The sequence below is a fragment of the Peromyscus leucopus genome, chromosome 5 (genome assembly GCF_004664715.2).
Source record: "Peromyscus leucopus breed LL Stock chromosome 5, UCI_PerLeu_2.1, whole genome shotgun sequence".
Classification (NCBI taxonomy): Eukaryota; Metazoa; Chordata; class Mammalia; order Rodentia; family Cricetidae; genus Peromyscus; species Peromyscus leucopus.
The window spans coordinates 12,999,628-13,019,512 of NC_051067.1; the positions used below are offsets into that span (position 1 = coordinate 12,999,628).

The 19,885-nt window shown below is 49.8% G+C and overlaps 1 protein-coding gene across 1 annotated transcript; it reads right to left on the minus strand.

The window, feature by feature from the left end:
• Positions 1–5,194: 5,194 nt before the first annotated feature.
• S1pr3 (sphingosine-1-phosphate receptor 3) lies at positions 5,195–18,775 on the minus strand. Its single transcript, XM_028863811.2, has 2 exons — positions 18,140–18,775; positions 5,195–8,638 (listed from the first exon to the last, which is right to left on the minus strand). The coding sequence occupies exon 2, from the start codon at positions 8,493–8,495 to the stop codon at positions 7,365–7,367; it is 1,131 nt and encodes a 376-aa protein (XP_028719644.1). The 5' UTR covers positions 8,496–8,638; positions 18,140–18,775; the 3' UTR covers positions 5,195–7,364.
• Between the last annotated feature and the right edge of the window lie 1,110 nt (positions 18,776–19,885).

Below are 19,885 nucleotides of genomic sequence, written 5' to 3' on the forward strand. Positions count from 1 at the left end.
GGAGTGGCCATAGAGGGGCCATCTCATTTCCATGTTAGAGCCAATATCACATGCTCTTCTTGTTGGAGTGAGCTGAGTAGAAACCCCATGTCCCCAAGATAGTGATGCAGCAGTGGCCACCTCAGTAAAGCTCAGCCCCAGGACACCCAGAACAGTAAACCTCAGCCCCAGGACACCTAGAACAGTAAAGCTCAGCCCCAGGATACCTAGAACAGTAAAGCTCAGCCCCAGGACACCTAGAACAGTAAAGCTCAGCCCCAGGATACCTAGAACAGTAAAGCTCAGCCCCAGGACACCTAGAACAGTAAAGCTCAGTCCCAGGACACCTAGAACACTAAAGTTCAGCCCCAGGACACCTAGAACACTAAAGCTCAGCCCAGGACACCTAGAACAGTGTGGCTTTGGCTGCCAGATGGGTTCTCTGATCCATGGCTTGTGCCACACCCTAGGGCTTTCCTCAAAGAGTGGTGTGGTCTGATAAGTATGTGAAGTGCATGGAAGGTTTCTTCCTGGGACTCTTCATTCACAAAGCATATTTCTCTTCTCCCCCACAAGCCAAAGATGGCATGCCTATAAACAGCCCTGTGAATGGTGACAGCCAGATTTTAAGTAGGAGGAGGATAGAAGAAGGATTGCAAAAGAGATCATGTGCCCAGACAAATCTGTGTGATGCTAGTTCTTATGAAACTGTTGAAGTTTTTTCCAAGAAAGACAGTATAGATAAACCCCACTCCTGGAACATATTACAAATCTAGACTGCTTGGCTTTGTCTGAGATAATGAGCAGGTGTTTCCAAGACAGTTCAGCTGTCTTGGAGGGGCCCTTGTTTTTCAGGTGAAGAAACTGAGCCAGGCAGTGGATGGTGATAGTTAGTGGCTAGATCTTGGAAAGCATGCAGGACTTACTAAGGCCTTTTGAGGCTCAAACATGTAGCTCACTCTATGGAAGCAACAAGCAGTCCTTTTATCCTCATATTTCACATTTCAAAACACATGAAGGACCCAGCCATTTACATGAGAGACAGGACTTGTGGTTGGTGATTTAGCTGATGTTCTCCCAAAAGGCGGCACCAGAGGGGATTTGGGTACATATAGATTATTTTGGAAATGATCCCAGGACTCAAGAGGGAAGTGGCTGATAAGGAATGGTTGCATTGTGGAGCATGTTTCTATCAAGTGTATACCTGGGGCATCTACCAGCTGCTGAGCTTTGGGAGCAGAACTGAACACACCTGAGGTAGCCAGTGGAGGGGGCAGGGAGGGGCTCCACTGCAGCCAGCATGGGTGGAAGGCTATCTCTAGTGATTTCTGCCATGCCCTGTGTACACCCATGCATTCTCTGCAAGCTGGGACATTCTGGAGCAGAGGCTGGCGTTCATAATAAACAGTCAGAGCAGAAGGCAGATGTCAAAGCAGCAGGCTGCTTAGCCCACACATAGATTTCAGGCTCTGCACCTCGAGGTTCCAACTCAGTGGGTCTAGAGCAAGGATGACATGCTTGCATTTTCAGTATGAGGATGATGGGTATGCCTGGGGTCTCGGCTTTGACATTGACTGGTGAGTGTTCTAGCCCTTCATTGACTCTTACTGGTGGCCCCACTCCCCTCCCCTCTCCCACCTTTTATGAAGAATTTTTCATACCACTTCATGTCATAGATCCCAGGTCCATTCTGTGAATTTAAAAATGGAGAATTAATAAGTACTTATAACTCCCTGCAACTGTGGCTGGCAGATAAAATGCCATCTGCCAGACAAGATTTATTTATAATGGGGTTTATACATATTTATAAGTTTGCAAGCAACAAATGCAGAGTTTTAAAACTGGCACATTTTATAGCAGCCAGAAAAAAAATCTTGCAACTTTCTACCAGGTTTTTTGAGTGTGAACTGCATGTGTACATTACACACAAACACAAACTTTCCTTGATTCAGATGGAATGTGTACCTCACTCAGCATGTGTGTGTCCACACACAGATCAACTCTCTGCAGGGTATTGTGAGCCCCTGGGTTTTACTAACATGAACAACTGTCAATCAAAATGGCACCAAGAGCTAGGGGATTAATAGACTCTCATCAGCAGACTCAAGGAACAGGGTTCTGGGTGCTGTGGAATGTGAGACCATGGCACAAAAAGGGAAGGAATGGCTTGCTAGGAGAGTTGGGGAGGAGTGTCACTGTGGGCCATGACGGAGGAAAAGCAAGCCAGGTATAGTGATGATGTTTGTAATCCCAGCACTTGGGCGGTAGAAGCCGAAGGGCAGTCAGCAGAGGATAAAGAAGGGCAGATGTTGGATAAAGGAAAAGAGATGAAACAACTGTAGATGCACGTCTGTTCTGGCTCCAGTACTGCGCAGGCATAGCCTGACTTGACTTGCCAGCCTTGCTGGCCACATTGGTACAGCATGTCCTATGAACCTGGCCCTGGAGGGACTCTTGGGACAGAGAAGGAAACATAGGTGGATCTGCCCCTGTTTTTAATTTAATAGAAAGCCCACCCCTAACACACCTGGGGCAGTGTGAGAGTGTTGGCGTGCCGGAGGCCTTTCAGTGCTGGTGTGCCCACATCCAGTTAGGACCCAGCAAGGGTCAGGGCTGAGCTGGGGGTTCCGAAGGCTTTGTACAGTAGGTGGCACTGTGGTGCCTGCGAGGCAGAAAAGTGTGCAAAAGTTCAAGATGCAAGCCTGCCTGGAAACTGCTGGTGTCAGCAGGATGCTGAGGGCAGGCTGAGAGCCAGCCTTTCCTCTCACTCAGAAGCCCTGGGTCAGTGAATCCCGGAGACCTCCCAAACACATTAGTGATTCTTGTCTTAGGGTAAGAGAGAGAAACCACAGGAAATGAACAGCTTTATGCACCCCTTGTGCATAAAGGACCATCCTGTGGGGTGAACCTTCTAAGGTACTGGTTCACACTGTACCCACAACCAAAGCCACTAACACTGGAGTAAGCAACAACTCACAAGGCAGGGACGAGTGGACTAACCAAGCTTGGGCGATGAGTTTTCTTTTCTTTTTTATTTTAACACTATGTGTGAGTTGCCAGTTGACTGTTCTCTGTTCAACCGACTATTGGATATAACTTGTTTCAGAGTATTATGAAATTATGTGAGTTTCTTTGTATTCAGAATTAAACATTTGATGTTTAAAGACCCAGGATTAGGAGACAGCTCAGTATAAATGTCATGTGTAACAAGGTATTTAATAGTTTTTCAAAAGCATTTGGATGGCCATACATATTGATATATGAATATTTGGAAATTTTTTGTTTCTGTTAATTTTCGTGAGACAGACTATTACACAGCAGCAGTCTGTCTGGGCTTATGGCCACCTGCACCTTTCTACTTAAATACTGGCATGGAACTGGCATCCTAAGTCACCTGTGAGGAGCAAAAATACAAAACCAATTTCAAGTTTTCTAATATTTTTCTATGATAAAACTTACATGATTTGGTGAACATTTGGAGATCCCAAGACACAACAGGCAAAGGTAATTGGCTTGGACTGCCTTACCTCCAGGGACTCCATCTTGCTCTTCTGGGGAATGGTGTTGCTGCCTGTCTCATGCCCTTCACCATGGGCCTGGCACACCACACCCAAGCTTCTGGGATGACCAAGTGGAGGCAGAATACAGCATCCCTCCCCATGGCCCAGATATGGCAGGTAGCAGCCAAGGGCTGTAGACAATGCTGCTCTCCTTGTTATTCCTAGGTACTGGAATATGTGCCTTCATCATCTAGACAGCCATCCATGCATTCCGGATTCCATAGCAGCCCCTCTGAACCTCTGACACTGAAAGCATTTGGGTGATGAGGTTTGCACTTGTCCACAGTTTCCAAAGCATGGAACCAGTGTTGCAATTAGACATTTTCTATAACGCACCTCGTTACATTTCTGTGAACAGCTCTTTCCCAGCACAGAAGAACCATGGCTCAAAGATTGAGAGAAGCAACCATTTTTAAATAGTTAATTGTTTCAGTGACTATAGGTGTAAGTCTGTTGGCAATAAAGGCTACTGTGAAAAGCTGTCTCTTGTTTGCGTAATGGAGCTTATGTTTGTATGGTGCTGTAATGCATGTGTAGAAGTTGGAGGACAACTTGTGGGAGTCAGTTGTCTCCTCCTATCATGTGGGTCCTGGGGGTCTAACTCAGGCCATCAAGTTTGGCAGCAAGTGCCATTGCCTGCTGAGCCAATTCGCCAGCCCCGAATCTTATAATTCTTCACAGAAGACAGGAGGATAGATTGAAAAGTTCTCTCTAGAAATTAAGTGTTCTGCTTTTCCTCAGAAGAAAAAATGGTGACTTTGGCAGAAACACTTCAAAAGATTCACACCGACTTTGCGATCTGGAACTCAGATGGCCATGGGCAGGTCAGAGGTGAGAGACCGTGGGAAGGCTGCATTGGGAACTTTCAGCTACAAGTTATAACAACTGTAGTCTCCAGAACAACATACCAAACATGGATCCTCTTTGTGTGGCATGCAGGTTAGAGGCTAAAAGTTACCACTTGTAAGACAGAGAGCCAGTTCCAAGGGCTGGTGCTGACCTGCTTGCCCGTCTTGCACAGTATTGGCAAACACCACCCAGTCTGATGCCCTCTGCTCAGACAATGTTTCTATTTTTCATTTTGTAATTTCTCCCCTATAGAGGGGCTATTACCATTCTTCCAAACATGGGATCTAGGCTGGGAAACGGCTCCTATGGAAAAGCCACACTCAGCAGTTTGTGTCTGTAATCCCAGCAGGAGGGAGACAGCTCCCAGGGGCTTGCTGACTAGTCAGTATACCAAACAGGCGGCTTCAGGTTCAGTGAGAGCCTCTGTCTCAAAAAATAAGATGGAGAGCAACAGAGCAAGACACCCAACATCAACCTCTGGCTGCTACTTTAGCCTGCACAATACACACATGTGCACACACATGCACACACCACAGACACACATGCTCCCCACCACCACCACTACCAACAACAGTAAAACAGTATCTCCCCAGACTGGTGTCCAGCACACTAAAGCTTCATTGTAACATCACTTACGTGATGGGGCTGGGGGATAATGGGACACAGTGACTGGGTTTCTAAATGTGGATTATTCCTGAAATGCTGTGAGACCAGGTACCAGGGGAGAAGCAAGACCACCCCCTTAGACCCCCAAGGGTCTATTGTGAAACCACAAAACAGTCTACCACACAGACCCCGAGAATGGGTTTTCTATGAAGTCTTTTAGTTTTATTAATTATTAATAAACATAAACTGTAAGTAGTAAAGGTTGCTCACAGCCCTGGGGGGCCCCAGGTGCTCTGGTGGCAGGTCACTTGTTTCTGACCGTCGGGGGGGGGGGTTGCACACACTCCACGTCTAAATGCTGTGCAGGTGGCTAGCTAGTGAAGCAGCGAACACTGGCATCACAGGTGGTCCATCAGTTTTGAGTACATCAAGTGAGCACAATTAGATTTTAGTGTATTCTAAATTTCAATTGCTTCAAAGTCTGTCATGCTACAAATGTTGTTGCCTCCTAGCAGGATTGGTGGGCATGGCTCCCAGCAGGGGCTGCCGAGTGGACACAGCCACAGGAGGATATCACCAGCCAGGGCCATGCAAAATGCGTTATTGATATTCGTGACCCAGGCCCATCCTCAAGGCACGAAGGCACATGTCCTCCAGCCCTTCTGTTCCCACCTCAACTCCGCTGCACACTGGTCTATTTTTTTTTTTCCGTTTTTGCTTTTTTGTTTGTTTTGTTTTTCTTAGCCCGACACTTTCATGATTTCCTTTTCCAGAAATGTCTTGGATTGTCAATGCTTGTGACAAGAGAGTAAGTTCTTTTTTCTCAGTGATGTAGAGAAGAGCGCAGTGCAACGCTCCAGCAGCACATCTCGGCAGCGTGCTGTATCCACCAGAAGTGACGTGAAGGAAACTCTTCAGTCAATCAGCCCACGGTTACCTAGGATCCCTAAGCAAGAACAAATGCCATCAGGTAACCACCAGGAGTAAAATCAGCTTACAAAAAGGCTCCTGGTGTGTAAAGGCAGGGTTCATAAGGCAATGGTCTCTGACGCTAATCAACTTATGGGGAGCTCTGACATGAGGTCCCCCCAAGTGAGAGTCCTTTGGAAGGTTTCTCTGGGAGCATGGGTGCTGGCCAGCCCTCCAGACACACCGACGACATTCCATCTGTGTGGCCTGTGGCTGGAGTCCTTGGGGAGGGGCACTTCGGAGGTGCCATCTGAGCGCTTCCTTTACAAAGTGGACAAAGGAATGCAGGTCCAAGTGAGGGGGGCGTCCACCATGAAGGAATGACGAGGCTTCTTTCTGAAGAATGTACAAATAGCCATGTCACACCTCCTAGCCTGGCAGAGTCCTCTCACCGAGTGGTTCTGGTCAGGGCCCCCTCACGTTGAGGGAGTGGAGAAGCTTTGCTGAGAGCTCCAGCTCCTTGCCAGGGACAGCCAGGGGGACGTTTGACATCGAGCTTTTCTATGTAGAATTGAACTCAGCATCATCCAGCTGAAGGCTGGCTTGTAAACCTCACTGCTGGCGACTCCCACATGCAGCAGACTGACTCCCTTGGAACGGAGACCCATGGTGGAGAGCACCTTACCTCTCCTTATGGGCTCTTTCCTTAGTGGGTTCTGAGAGAGCCTAGCTGGCTTTTCTGTGATGTTCAGAAATGCCCAAATTATCAGATAATTTGGGTTTCAGATGTGCTTAAGCTTATGCATGGAACACAAGAGAGAGGGACCCATACATCTGGGCTTCTCTTTGGTGAGGCTTTTGAGAACACAGAGCTTTAGTAACTTTTCACTACTATAAGCTAAAACGCCAATGCTAGAGGACTGGGAGGGGCACATCACCTTAGCACGTGGTGGTGACCTTGAACCTGGTAGAGCAGTGGGGGCAGGTTTGGAGAAACAGTTCCATAATGTACGGAGGACTGGCACTTCATGTGGATTATACCTGGGAAAACCTGGTGTACACTTCCTAGGCAACACAGAAGCAGACACACACGTACACGAGCACCCATTCTATGAAAAATAAATGTAGTGTGAAAATAACGAAACATCATCCCAAGGTGCACTGTGCATAGCGCATCACCACCTGCCCTCTGGCACCTGGACCAGGGAAAGCGGCATCCAAAGGCAGTGGATGATATCAGCAGCTTGGTACATTCAGAAGGATGGAGCCTGCATGCAACAGACGAGGCACGTCCATATCCAGGCTGAAATGTGTTGATGATTCCTTGGGTCTCCTCCTCAGAAGATGCCCACACTGTGGCCACATCAAGCAGACCTCCAAAGTCAAGGTCTCTAAGAGCCCACATGGAAGTCACACATGCAATAAATAAGTATGGCTGCAGAGCTGGCCCTTTGGAGACGGTCACTTGCAGAGGACCCCATTTTGAAGTGGTCTGTTTCTGTCAGTGATGCAGGAAGAGGTGGCCACATGGTGCAGGTCTTCCTTGACCTTTGGGGAATGGCTGCTGTTGTTACTGGAGCTTGATTTACTTCTGCTTGGGTCAAGAGCAGGCTGCATGGGTGAAGCCTGGGTCCCATTGCCCCTGACTAGACAGCCACACACCAGTCGGAAGAAGGCACGCCGCATCTCTTTGCTGGCCAGAGTGTAGATGACAGGGTTCATGGCAGAGTTGAGGACAGCCAGCATGATGAACCACTGGCTCTTGAACAGGATGGAGCACTCCTTCACCCTGCAGGCCACATCAATGAGGAAGAGGATGAAAATGGGGGACCAACAGGCTATGAACACGCTCACCACTATCACCACGGTCCGCAGCAGGGCCATGGATCTCTCGGAGTTATGGTTGGCTACCCTTCGGCTGCTGGACTTAACCAGGAAGTAGATGCGCGCGTACAGGATGACGATGGTCACTAGAATGGCTGTGAAGATGCTGATGAGGAAGGCAATGTACTTCTTGGAGTAGAGGGGCAAGATGGTAGAGCAATCAGGAAAGTTCTCCAGGCAGTTCCAGCCCAGGATGGGCAGGGCGCCCAGCGAGAAGGCAATCAGCCAGCACATCCCAATCAGAAGGAACACGCGGTGTTTCTTGTTGGCGTCATAGGGCCTCATCTTGATCATGGTCAGGTGTCGCTCAATGGCAATGGCCAATAAGCTGCAGGTGGACGCGCCAAGGGCCACGAACATACTGCCCTCCCTAAGGAACCACACTGTCGGAGACAGGCTGAATGTCTTCCTGCCGGACATCAGAATGTTGACCTTGTAGGCTATGCCGGCCAGCAGGTCACAGAGAGCCAAGTTGCCGATGAAAAAGTACATGCGGTTGTGAAATTTATTGTTTTTCCAGATGGCAATCAAAACCATCAGGTTCTCCAAGACGATGAAGCTACAGGTGACCAAGAAGAGGACGGTGGTGACGAGGGTTCCACCGTCAGGGGGGTCCCGCCTGCCTGCTAGCTTCCCTACGTAATCGTAATGTTTCCGCAGAGTATCATTACCGAAGATAGGTTGGTGGTCCTGCGCATGCGTAGCCATGACTTTCTCTAGACAGATGGTTACCTCAACAGTCCACGAGAGGGCGCTCCAGGAACGTTCATTTCAAGGAACAATTGGGACCGTGGTGGTGGATTCGGGAAGGCGTGCAGGCCTGGATCCAGCAAGAGTGTAGAAAATAGGCTCTGCAAAGAGATAAAGTAGAGGGAATCTTGGATCAAGTGATCTCTATGAACTGACCCTCGGTGTGGAAAATGCTAACGCATTTGGAGGACTGGTGTATAGTTTCTAAGATAGAGACCAGGAAAAGCTGTTAGGGCACTGCAGCTGCCAGAGAAGAAACCTCAGTGCGCGAATCTGAGAAATCAGGAAACCAAGGCAGAAGATGCGAGCAAGCTTCCACTTGGAAACCTCCAGGCACCAGGAAATACTGAGTTAGTTCTCACCCGCCGCGTGGGAGCTGGTAAACCACTCTTCCCAGCTGCAGAGGGAATCCGATTTTTCACAGGATGAGAAAAAATGGAGGGGAGAAGGGAGAGAGGAAGGAAGGACAGAGGGGAGAAGGAGAGGTAGGGAAGGAGGGGGAGAGAAAATCAGGACACGGCAGGGGGAATGGTGTCTGAGGGAGTTCGGAGTCCTCCCTGATGAGTTTTGGAGTGACACCATGGGAAGCATCCCATACTTTCTTGGACCAAATCCCTTGAGGTCTGGAGGGCCTTTGGCCCACCTGGCAGAGAGCCTTACGGCCTGACCACACAGGCCGGGCAGGAAGGGCAGCCTGAGGCTGAACAAGAACCCTGAGGCCACTGCACTGAGCAGAACCCGGGGAGGAAGGACTGCGGACTGGCCTGGAAGCTGCCGCCACGGAGGTTAAGGCAGAAAGGGAGGAAATTACATGAACTTTGAGTATGGCTTGAAAGGCAGAGGTCTGCGCTGGGAGTACTAGTTAGCATATTCACAAGGCCTGTGAATAGAAAAAGGGACACACACAGGATTGCTGTGAAGGTCTTGAATGCAAGCAAGCACCAGGCCCTCAAGAAATTGTGTGTGTGTGTGTGTGTGTGTGTGTGTGTGTGTGTGTGTGGTGCAAATGCATGCACATGTGTGCCCCTGCATGTGTGTGTCACTGAACCTGGAGCTCACCCATGCAGCCATGTTGGCTGACCACTGAGCTCCAGGGATCATCCTGTCTACCTAGGATTATAGGTGCATGACACCAGACTAGCTTCCCACGTGGGTACTGGGTGCCTGAGCTTAAGTTACTAACAGCCACTCCCCAGTCCTGTCCACTGGCCCTCGGATGCGTTAACCTGGCCTGTGGCTCATCTCCGTCCGACCGCATGGTTCTGAGGCTCTGCAGCTCAGCTGTGAAGGCTTGATTCCCACAGATTTACCATTCATCCTTCGTTTGTAGTTGACACGCATAATTGTACGTATTTGCCGGTGCGGTGTGGTGATGCGTGTATACCGTGGGTGATAATCAAAGCATGGCCATTAGCATCCTCCCCTCCTTAAACGTTCGCAAGTTTGAAACCCCTGCCTTTGGATTCTTTATTGTTGTGAACCCAAGCCAACTCACTCTGCTGCAGAACTCTGGAACTGATTCCTCTGTCCAGCTGTGTCTAGCCTCTTCCTGTTCCTCCCAACCCCCTTTCTAGACTCACTTATTTTAAGTTACAGTTACTGGGTTCTTAAATGTCCAATGAGGTCCAAGTGGAGTGAGTTGAAAACAGCCCACTTTTTGTCCACAGTGAGGCTTTATTCACAGTGTTTAAGTTCCAGCCCTAAATTTGGTTCCTAGACACATGGACGAACACAGCAGGACTTCACCCACCACCAGGAGTTTCTTACACAGGTCTGCAGTGACTTTAACCCCTGAAGGATACCAGTGGTTCCTCCATGGGTGGTGCTAGGGGGCTGAGAGGAAAAAGTGACCACAGGAAGGCTCTGCACTCGTGACCGCTTTGGGAGCAGTGGGACGGTGCACGCCTTTCCTTCCTCCGTCGCTTGGGAGTGGGCGACATTGGGAAGAGGAGGCCCATGGCTTCTTGGCAGAGACATCTTCTAGTTCCTGGCCTTCAAAGACATCTGCTATTCTGGAATCCCCAGGAACTGTCTGAATTCATGTCTGCATTCTACCTGGAACGGCCCTTGGCCTAGGCCAGCTCTGAGAGCTGCCTGGGACCACAGAAGGAGTGGGTAAAGGTTGGCTTGAATGGCGCCTGCTGGCTGGTAGAACCCTTCACACTGCCCTCTTTTAACTTCAAAGAGCTGCTCTGAGGATGAGATGCCAGGGACACAGAGGGGCTCACCTGTCAGGACCCCGTCATCCAATGAGCCCCGTCTCACCCCAACCAGGCTCCCCACTGCACTTCTAAAGCTTCTCCCTGAGGCAGGCAGGACAATTCTGCAAGTCCCTTTCTACTCTTCACCACTCTGGTGGTGGTGATGGCGGTGGTGTGGTAGTGATGGTGGTAGTGGCGGTGGTGGTGGTGGTGTGGTGATGTGGTGGTGGAGGTGGTGGTGTGGTGATGTGGTGTGGTGGTGGTGGAGGTGGTGGTGTGGTGATGTGGTGTGGTGGTGGTGTGGTGGTGGTGGTGGTGGTGGTGGTGGAGGTGGTGGTGGTGGTGGTGATGGTGGTGATGGTGGTGATGGTGGTGGTGGTGGTATGGTGGTTGTGTGGTGATGTTAGTAATGTGGTGGTGGTGGAGGTGATGGTGGTGGTGGTTGTTCTCGTACTTCTTTTTTGATGGAAGGGATCATGTAACATAGCCTTGCTATGATGACCTTGAACTTCTGACCCTCCTGCCTCTGCCTCCCAAGTGCTGAGAATACAAGCTGGAGCGACCGGACTCAGTTTTATGCCGGGGATTGAACTCACAGTCTCTTGACTGCTAAATGAGCACTCACCCCCAGCCCACCCCTCCAGATTTTTATTTAAATCTTGTCTGTCACATTCTACTCATCTTATAGCATCTTCTAGGGTCACAGCAGCCCTCATGACCTTTCCTTGAGGCTGCCGTCACTTTAAGGGAAACATTGCAAGCTCTCATTTGAAGACTGGAAATTAGAAGCAGCCACAGTTTTCTGAGATGCAGCAACATACCCGAGAAACTCAACTTGGGGAGAGAAGGGTTTATTTGGCTCCCGGGTCGAGGGTGTGGTCCACCGTGGCGGGGAAGACATGACTGTCCCATTGCATGCAGAGAGCCATGACTGCTGGTGTTCAGCTGGCATTCTTATTCAGTCCTGGACCCTGCCCCGTGGAACGGTGCTGCCCACACATTTCAATTAACCTGATCTAGAAAACAGCCGTGCCCAGAAGTTTGTTTCCATGATGATTCTAAATGCCATCAAGTTGATAGTCAAGATTAGATACCAAAGGCAGGAAACGTCATCATCATGACCAGTGCACAGCCCCATGTCCTGTGAGCGTTGTCCCTGTGACAGCAGCCGTCACGCTATGTTCCTCCCACACTATGCTCTGTCCTCATCACGTGACTAGCTGTGCTATCCACAATGCCACAATGCCCAGGTTTGTCTCAAAATGTCCCTGGGCTGTCTGCTCTGCAACCAGTGGTTTCTGTCCCAGGAATGGACACCCTGAAGCCCTGGGTCACAGCACAGGTGGAAACTGATTCTCAGCTCCAGGTTTCTTGTTCTAGGGAAGATGAGTAAACTTAGAGTGACCTTTGTGTATGCGTGGGCGCACACGTGTGGAAGCCAGGGGTCAATTTCAGGTGTGGTCCTCAGATGCTGTCTACCTTGGGTGTTTGTTTATAGACAAAGTCTGGAACATGCCTAGTAGGCTTGACTGGCTGGCCAAAAAGTCCCATGAATCCTCCTGTCCCCGTGTCCCCAGCACTGGGATACCCTTCTTTTTTCACTTGAGTTCTGGGAATGGGACTCAGCTTCTCATGTGTGAGAGGCGGGCGAGCTCTTCACCAACGGAGCCATCTGCCCAGCCCTCGGGGTGTTCCTACACTACCTCAGCTCGTCTCCTGTGCCTCGCTTTCCCAACCTCCCACAGCACTCGACACACCTCGTCGCTCCCTGGGAGGTTGGGGCTTTGGCCTCAAGTGTGAGGAGAGGGGACACGAGAGCCCCTTGAAATCAGCCGATCTGGACCCCCTCTAGGAGGAACAGAAGGTGAAAAACCAGGGCTCTCAGGGAGAGCACAGCGACAATTGAGGAGAGTGAGAGAGAAACAGGTGAATAGTGAAAGCAAACAGCTAACAATTAAATACCCACAACAAAGACAGCAGACGTGCCGGGACCTGCGAAGGCCGAAGGCCGGGAGGCTAACCCACTTTGCCACTAAAGCCTGGACGATGGTTCCCCTTAATTAAAACTCCTTGCTCAAGCGGCTGAGATTTTACGTAGCATATTCTGTGGAAGATGAGCCTCTGCATTAGCAATCTGAAGTTGTCACTTTGGGACCTAAACATGTATTTTCTCTGGTTCATCAGTATCACAAAGCTGGCTGTATCCTGGGAGCTAAGTCCTGGACTAAACACCAGATGATTTGGGATACATCTGGATGTCACTGTGCGTGGCAGCAGCAGGACACAGGAGCTCTCCCCTCTGTCCCCAAGGGGTGCCACCCACAGACCTCCACTTTGCCAGAAGAAAGCCTGAGCCCTGGGTATCAGGGGGCTCTTGTCAATATTGTCACCCAGTCACCGCAGGAGTGCACCAGGAAGCCAATCTGACCCACAGGACACAACCAAAACACCGGAGACCAGCACTCAGATCAGCAACAGGCCACCAGGGGTCTCTACCGGTCACTACCGTCACCTAGCGTGACCACTGTCTGGGTTCCCCAGCCCAAGTGAATTTATACCGAGTTTTTTTTTTTTTTTTTTTTTTTCAGTATATAAATGAACTCATGGGATACTCCACATCTGGGGTGTTTTCCTCCCCAGGATGCTCATGTGAACCAGGCTTGCAGATGCAGCCAAATCCTTCTTGCTTTCAATCCATTGTGTGTCTGCACATCACCCTCTATTGGATCTGACTTACAGACAAGGGCAATTTCTCCCACGGCCAAGTGTTGTTTCTCACACATTCTTTTGGTGAACAGATGCCTTCATCTTTGCCAGCCGCCCTTGGTTTCTAAGGGGCACACAGGTATAAAAGGTGGGCTGTAACCATGACCCAGAAGTGCTGGTCTCTCTGTCCAGCTCCAACTGTGAACTGGGTCAAGGCACCTCCACTGAAGGCAAGGCAGATGCAGCAGGCAGTTTTGCATCCTGCTTTGGGGAAGCAATGACTGTGTAAATTGGACTGCTGATTCATTTCCCTTGGAAAGAAAGGAAGCTCCTGGGCTGTGGAGATGGCTCAGAGGGGAAGACACTTTCTGCACAGGCTGAGAGCCTGGGTTTGAATCCCCAGGTGGCTTGTAAAGCCAGGCATGATAGTGCATTTCTGAAATCCCAGCACTCCCGCACTAGATAGGAGACAGAAGAATACCCAGATTTGCCAGCAGATGGGCTAGCCTAGTATACATAGCAGTGGACAACAAAGGAGACCCTGTCTCAAACAAGATAGGGGACAAGGGCTGACACCCAAGGTTGTCCCTTAACCTCCACACACATGCTGGCATATGTGAGCACACACACACACACACACACACACACACACACACACACACAGGATTTTTTTATATATATATATAAAGAAATCTGATGTTGAGATTGTGGTCATACACAGACTAGTTAGTGTGTCCTCTAAAATGAGAGGCACATTCCACAGGTAGAGGTCCCACTGAGCTCTAGGGTAGAGGGCGCCTCGGCAGCACTGGTCTCAGCACAGATTCCTCTGCAGCCCTGTGCCTGTGTTCGTTCACCAGCACACTCCCAAGGTGTGCGCTAGCCAGCACTCTGACCCGCCTGCAGACTCCTCACTCCCCTCTCCTGGCCCCCTCTGATCTGATCTGATCTGATCTGATCGGGGACTAAGCTGGAGTCCTCAGTCACTCTGTGCTTAATGGGAGCCACTGTTCACCTCTGAGCTGTCCTTGCAGCCGTCACCTGGGCCTTCTCACTTTGGCCTCATGGCACTAGGGTCACACAGCTTTCCTTGAAGCACCCTGACACCAAACATATTTTCCTTTTGCCAAGAAGGAAGGAGACGCCTTGACCAAATGGCTCCATGGTGGGTGACCCCACACGAGACCTCGCCAATATTAGGCATGCCTGCCCTCCCCTCCCCCCAATCCAAAAGCAGCATCCCCTGGGGAAAGTGAGCCTGGGAGAGGGGTCCGATGGATTCCAGATGTGCCTTCTACCCCAGCGACTCACTTTCTCCATATGTCAGTTTAAAAAGTAAACAGACTATAAAAGGAAGGAAAAGGAGGGGGACTGTTTCTGCTGTCTAGTGTTTCCCCCTCTTTCTCACTCCCCTCCCTCTCTCCCTTCTCCTCTTTTTTCTCCTTTTCTCTTTCCTCCTTCCCTCTTTCTCTCTCTCGGAGAAAAGGAAATCTCTTTTGGTCAGAGGAAGAACTCCATGTTTGGAAAGACATGTCTTTCCAGAGAAATCAGTGACCTCATTCTCCAAACTGAATTAAAGCATCCACTATTTGACAGTGAGCAACATTTCTTAGAAAGCCAGAGTTTGCTTCATTTTCTTTTTCTTTTACAAGAACTGAGAAATGAAATAGCCAGCGGGTCAGTTCATGGCTCCCAATCCTGGAAAGTTCCTTTGCTAATGAGACCCCTCACTCTGGGTTTTCTGCCTTGGCCTCACTCTGCCTCCAGAGATAGTCCAGGACAGAATGCACAGCCTTGCCCACTAGCTCATCAGCAGAGCACCTGTGAGGTAAAGCTCACGGATGAAAGCTGGGTGAAGGCTTCCTGTATCTCCCACTTGCTTTCCTTCAAGCATGGATACAAGTCCCTCTGCCTGGTGGGGCTTTCCAGGTCCTGTTCTCTGCTGTACACATCCTTCTCATTAGCAAACAAGATGAAGTTACAGATCCAGATGCGGTCCAAGAAACCCCAGAGACGGAGGTCATGTCCCAAGAATGCTGGGTGCTGTGCGAACGTCCTGAGCCAACAGACTCGTCTGTAAGAAGGCATCAGATTATGATGCAAGGTCTCTGTATTTTTGTTCTCCTTTGCCTGCCAGTCAGTCTTATCAAATTCTCAGTAAGGGCAGGGGACCAACTTACTGCCAAGCTTCCAGAAAGTGAATGTAAATATGTGGAAATAGCTTCCATCAGAAAGTTGAAGACATGCACGAACATGGGGTATCCTGCCCAGGAAGTTCATCCTGGTCATGCCATGTCACATCTAGTCCCCAAAATAGCATGTGACTTCTGAATGGACACATGGGGAAACTAAGGTTGAGGGGGAGGGTTATGCATTCTTAGTGGTAAAGCTTGGCTAGGCTGGATGCCAGGGCATCTGTTCCAGCCCATCCCTTCAGGGATAAGCTTTTTGTGAGTCAGTCGCTTGTCATAGGTCCCTTAACTAGGAGGTGCTAAGAGCCTCTGAAGTGTCTTTGCAGCCTAATTGCTTGAAGCTACTGGAATGCCAGTCTGGGAGCTTTGGTGGAATGTTTAGATAACTCCAAAGACAGGAGAATGGAAGGAACATCCAAAGCCAAGCACACCACAAGAACATCACAGCCGTCTGCTGAGCACCTCTTCCAAGAGCGGTGGAAAACCTTTTAGAATCCTATAACATGGATCCAAAATTGATAAACATGGAATTGTGAAGGTAGCTATGATGAGAAGATTCAGGGACCCCAACACCACATCCCAGCTAACACAAACAGCTTGCTTAAAAGTGGCCTCCAGCCTTTGGTAGAAAAAGGGAACCCCAACATTTTCAAAATTGTGAAACACTCAAATTTGTATTATTCTTGTAACAAAAATATATTCATAAACTGTAGGCATCAAGGAAGAGATCTGTGGAACAAAGTGTCATGATTTCCAGAAAGAGGACCAGTCCCTGATTCATGGGAAGCAGGTCATCAGGCCAGCACATAAAGCTTGGCAGGAAATGAGAGTTCCTACATCCAAATATGGTAGAGAACCAGAGGGTCGTGTATGTAAAACAACAACAACAACAAAATCATAAAGAGCAATGACATTGGAAATATGCTAAGTGGTTATGATATCATTCTCCCTATATGGGGGGTCCCTAAGGGTGGGCTCTGCAGGTGGACTCTCTGGTGTGTGTGAAAGCAGAGTGACATTGACCGGATGTGATATCCGCTGGTTTGCAGATGGGAAGACCCAACGTGGGATTCTATGGTAACGTAACACACCCCAGCACTGAGCTCTGTACCCCTTAAGAAGCTTACAGACTAGATACCTCCACAACTCCTCAAACAGCACATATACACACACTCACACACATGTACACACACATACATACACACTCACAACGCATTCACACACTCTCATACACATACACATGCACTCGCACATACATACACTCACACACTCACAACACATTCACACACTCTCATACACATACACATGCACTCGCACATACATACACTCACACATAACACATTCACACACTCTCATACACATACACATATTCACACTCACATACATACACTCACACACTCACAACACATTCACACACTCTCATACACATACACATACTCACATTCACACATACATACATACACATACATTCACACACACTCACACATACACATACATGCATACACATACTCTCCCCCCCAAACAAACACACCACCTCACCACCACCATCACCTCAACAAAACAGCCCTGATCACAGCCACCCCTTGTCAGCAATTTACCTGCATTATGTAACCCTTTACTCCACTTTCTAAGAATTACAGTTTCTTGACCCTGTCTGCTTGGTTTTCCCCTATGAAGGAAGGAACTTTGAATAGATAAACTTTGTAGGTGGTGATATGCAATACCGGAGACTTCTGACTGCAGATTTTAGAATGATGAGTGACTCTGGAGGTCTCCGAGCACCAGCTCCGCGGTGGGGGTGGGGGGTGGGGGTTCAGGGTGATGTTACTGTGATGTTCAGAGCAAAGCATTTCCTTTCAACAGCTGACAAGAAGTCCCTCTTACATCAGGAGTGTCCAAGGCCAGAGAGACAGGGACACAGAGATCATGCACAGGCACACAGTTAATAGCCGCCCTTACCTCTGTTCTATCTCAGTTAAAAACCGACATACCAATTTTCCCCCGGAGCCTCGCTATCGCATTGCAGACACCTTTGTATTCCAGCTCCAGGCCTGACACCCCTAATTGCCTAGTTTGAGAAGTGCTAAGAAAACTGGAATTTTGTAGCTAATAAAACTTAAAAGAACGACACCCCCCCCCCAACACACCCCTGAGGGAAAAAACACACACACACCCCATCCCCAGATTTTCTTCCCATGAGGACGTCTAACTTCTGAATTAGGCCAGTATAGCGAGGGAACTTGGAGAGCCGGCTCACTACGCTCAGGGTTTACAAACACATTTTTTAAAAAAGCCCTGGTTGTAATGTAAAAGAATCTTATACCCTTCCACCAGCCCCGGGAGGCGGCTAGGTCACCGGAGTGAATGGCCTGGAGAAGAGGAGGAGGTGGCCCGAAGCGAGGCATTCGCGAGCCCAGGTCATGGTGCTCCGACTTGGTTAGAATTTTATCCGAAAAGTGGTCCGAGCGGACCCGGAACCACTCCAGCCGGATCCCCCGCTCACCTCGGTCAGCAAAGCGCATCTGGGCTGGCTGCATCCTGCGGTGTCTTAGCTAAGACTCCAGTCTAGGGGCTCCGGAGGTCGCTCGTGGCCTCAGGTTTCCCCCGGTCGTCCAGTCACCTCGCTCAGCACCCGGACCTTGTCGCCTTCCTCTGAATTCGCTCACCCAGACTCTGCCCCAGAGGATCCGAAGGCAAACTTTTGCAACGACTCTCCGGGGCGGGGCCCAGAGTCACCCCGCCTCCTGCCGCCCCTAACCCAAGCTTTGGCGGGCTAGTCCCCTGCTACATCGCGGTCCCCAGCCACGTCTCCGCCCCAGGCCAGGTCCCCGCCCAGCCTCTCTGCCAGTCTGAGGCACCCGGGCTGTCAGGACCCACGACTGGGGCTCTTCACTCCTTTGGACTCCCCTGCTCTTATTCCTTTACTGCCAACACACACATCCTGGATCCTGACCTCAGGGTCCTGCATCTATCCCGCAAATGCTCCAGGACCCAGCAGCTGCAGAAATGGATGCAGAGCTGGGCTTGAGTAGTCTGCCTAGGTGGCCAGGAGGATTTGGGTGGATCCGTATTAATACTGTTACTCCCCTCAAGATGACTAGTGTTAACCATACTGTCTTTAACGTCATCGTCTTGATAGGGACCAGTTCAGTCTGAAATTGACTGACTGCCAGCTTGAGCTGATAAACTAAGCCTTCTGTCCCCTTTGGCCCCCCACCCCCACCCCGTCATCCCTCTACCAGCTGCAAGGCAGGGACCCCCCACCACCACCACATGTGCCTGAGACCTGGCCCCTGTGTCTTGCCCACCTTAGCTTACCTCTATCACTCACCCCGAGCCTACTCCTGTGCTCAGGGCAAGCCTCACCTGCCATGTGGGGAGAAATGAGAATCTTTGGAAGGGAACTGCTCAATTACAAAGGAAATTTAAAAGTTCTCCAGACCAGCTTGTAGAGGGAGTGAAGAGAGGAAGCCGAGATAAATTCCTGAGCAGGCAGAGAGAGTCCAGGCCTGTTACCTTCTCTCAAGTGCTTTCTTGCCTGTAGAAGATGAATTTGGATCAGGAAGCTGCTTACTTGGGGTTCATCTGGCATGTGAAGGTAGAACTTGCCTGGCCTTGGCCTTCTGTGTTGCCTGGTGAGAAACACAAGCCCTCAGGGTCATGAGCGCTGCCTTGGCTGCTCAGTGGCAGCATGATTCCCCTGAGCTCTGGATCTACTTGCCTAGCCTTCCAAATTTGCTTAGTGTCTTGGAACAGCAGGGAGAAGCTATTTCTCTCAAGTGTAATGCGAATGAGTGTGTCTCAGTGTGTTTGACTCCTACAACATCCCGTTGATGAAGGAAGAGGCGGCTGCAGTTCAAGATGCTTCTGCAGCTCTTTCTACAGCCACCTCCTGTGGCCAGGGTAAGTGCACAGCATCTTGGCCACTGTCTGACCCCACAAAAGGGCCCAGCCTTGTTTCCCACTGTGTTACCGTCACGGCCATTGCTGATAGAGGTGTGTTTTTATAGCATCTGCATCTCTAATCCCCAGGAAAGCTGCTGACAGAACAGGGTGACCCTGAGTCCCTGTGACATCCTCCAACACCAGCCTCAGGAATCAGTCTCCTAAGCCTGAGAGCTATGAGGAATTTTACTGCTAACAACTGGCTTTCCTAAAAGTGATTTTACCCAGAGCATCCTGGAAGTCTCCCTGAAACCTGTATTTCAATGAAGCCTTTTATCCCTCAAAGATTCCCAGCCAGAAGCAG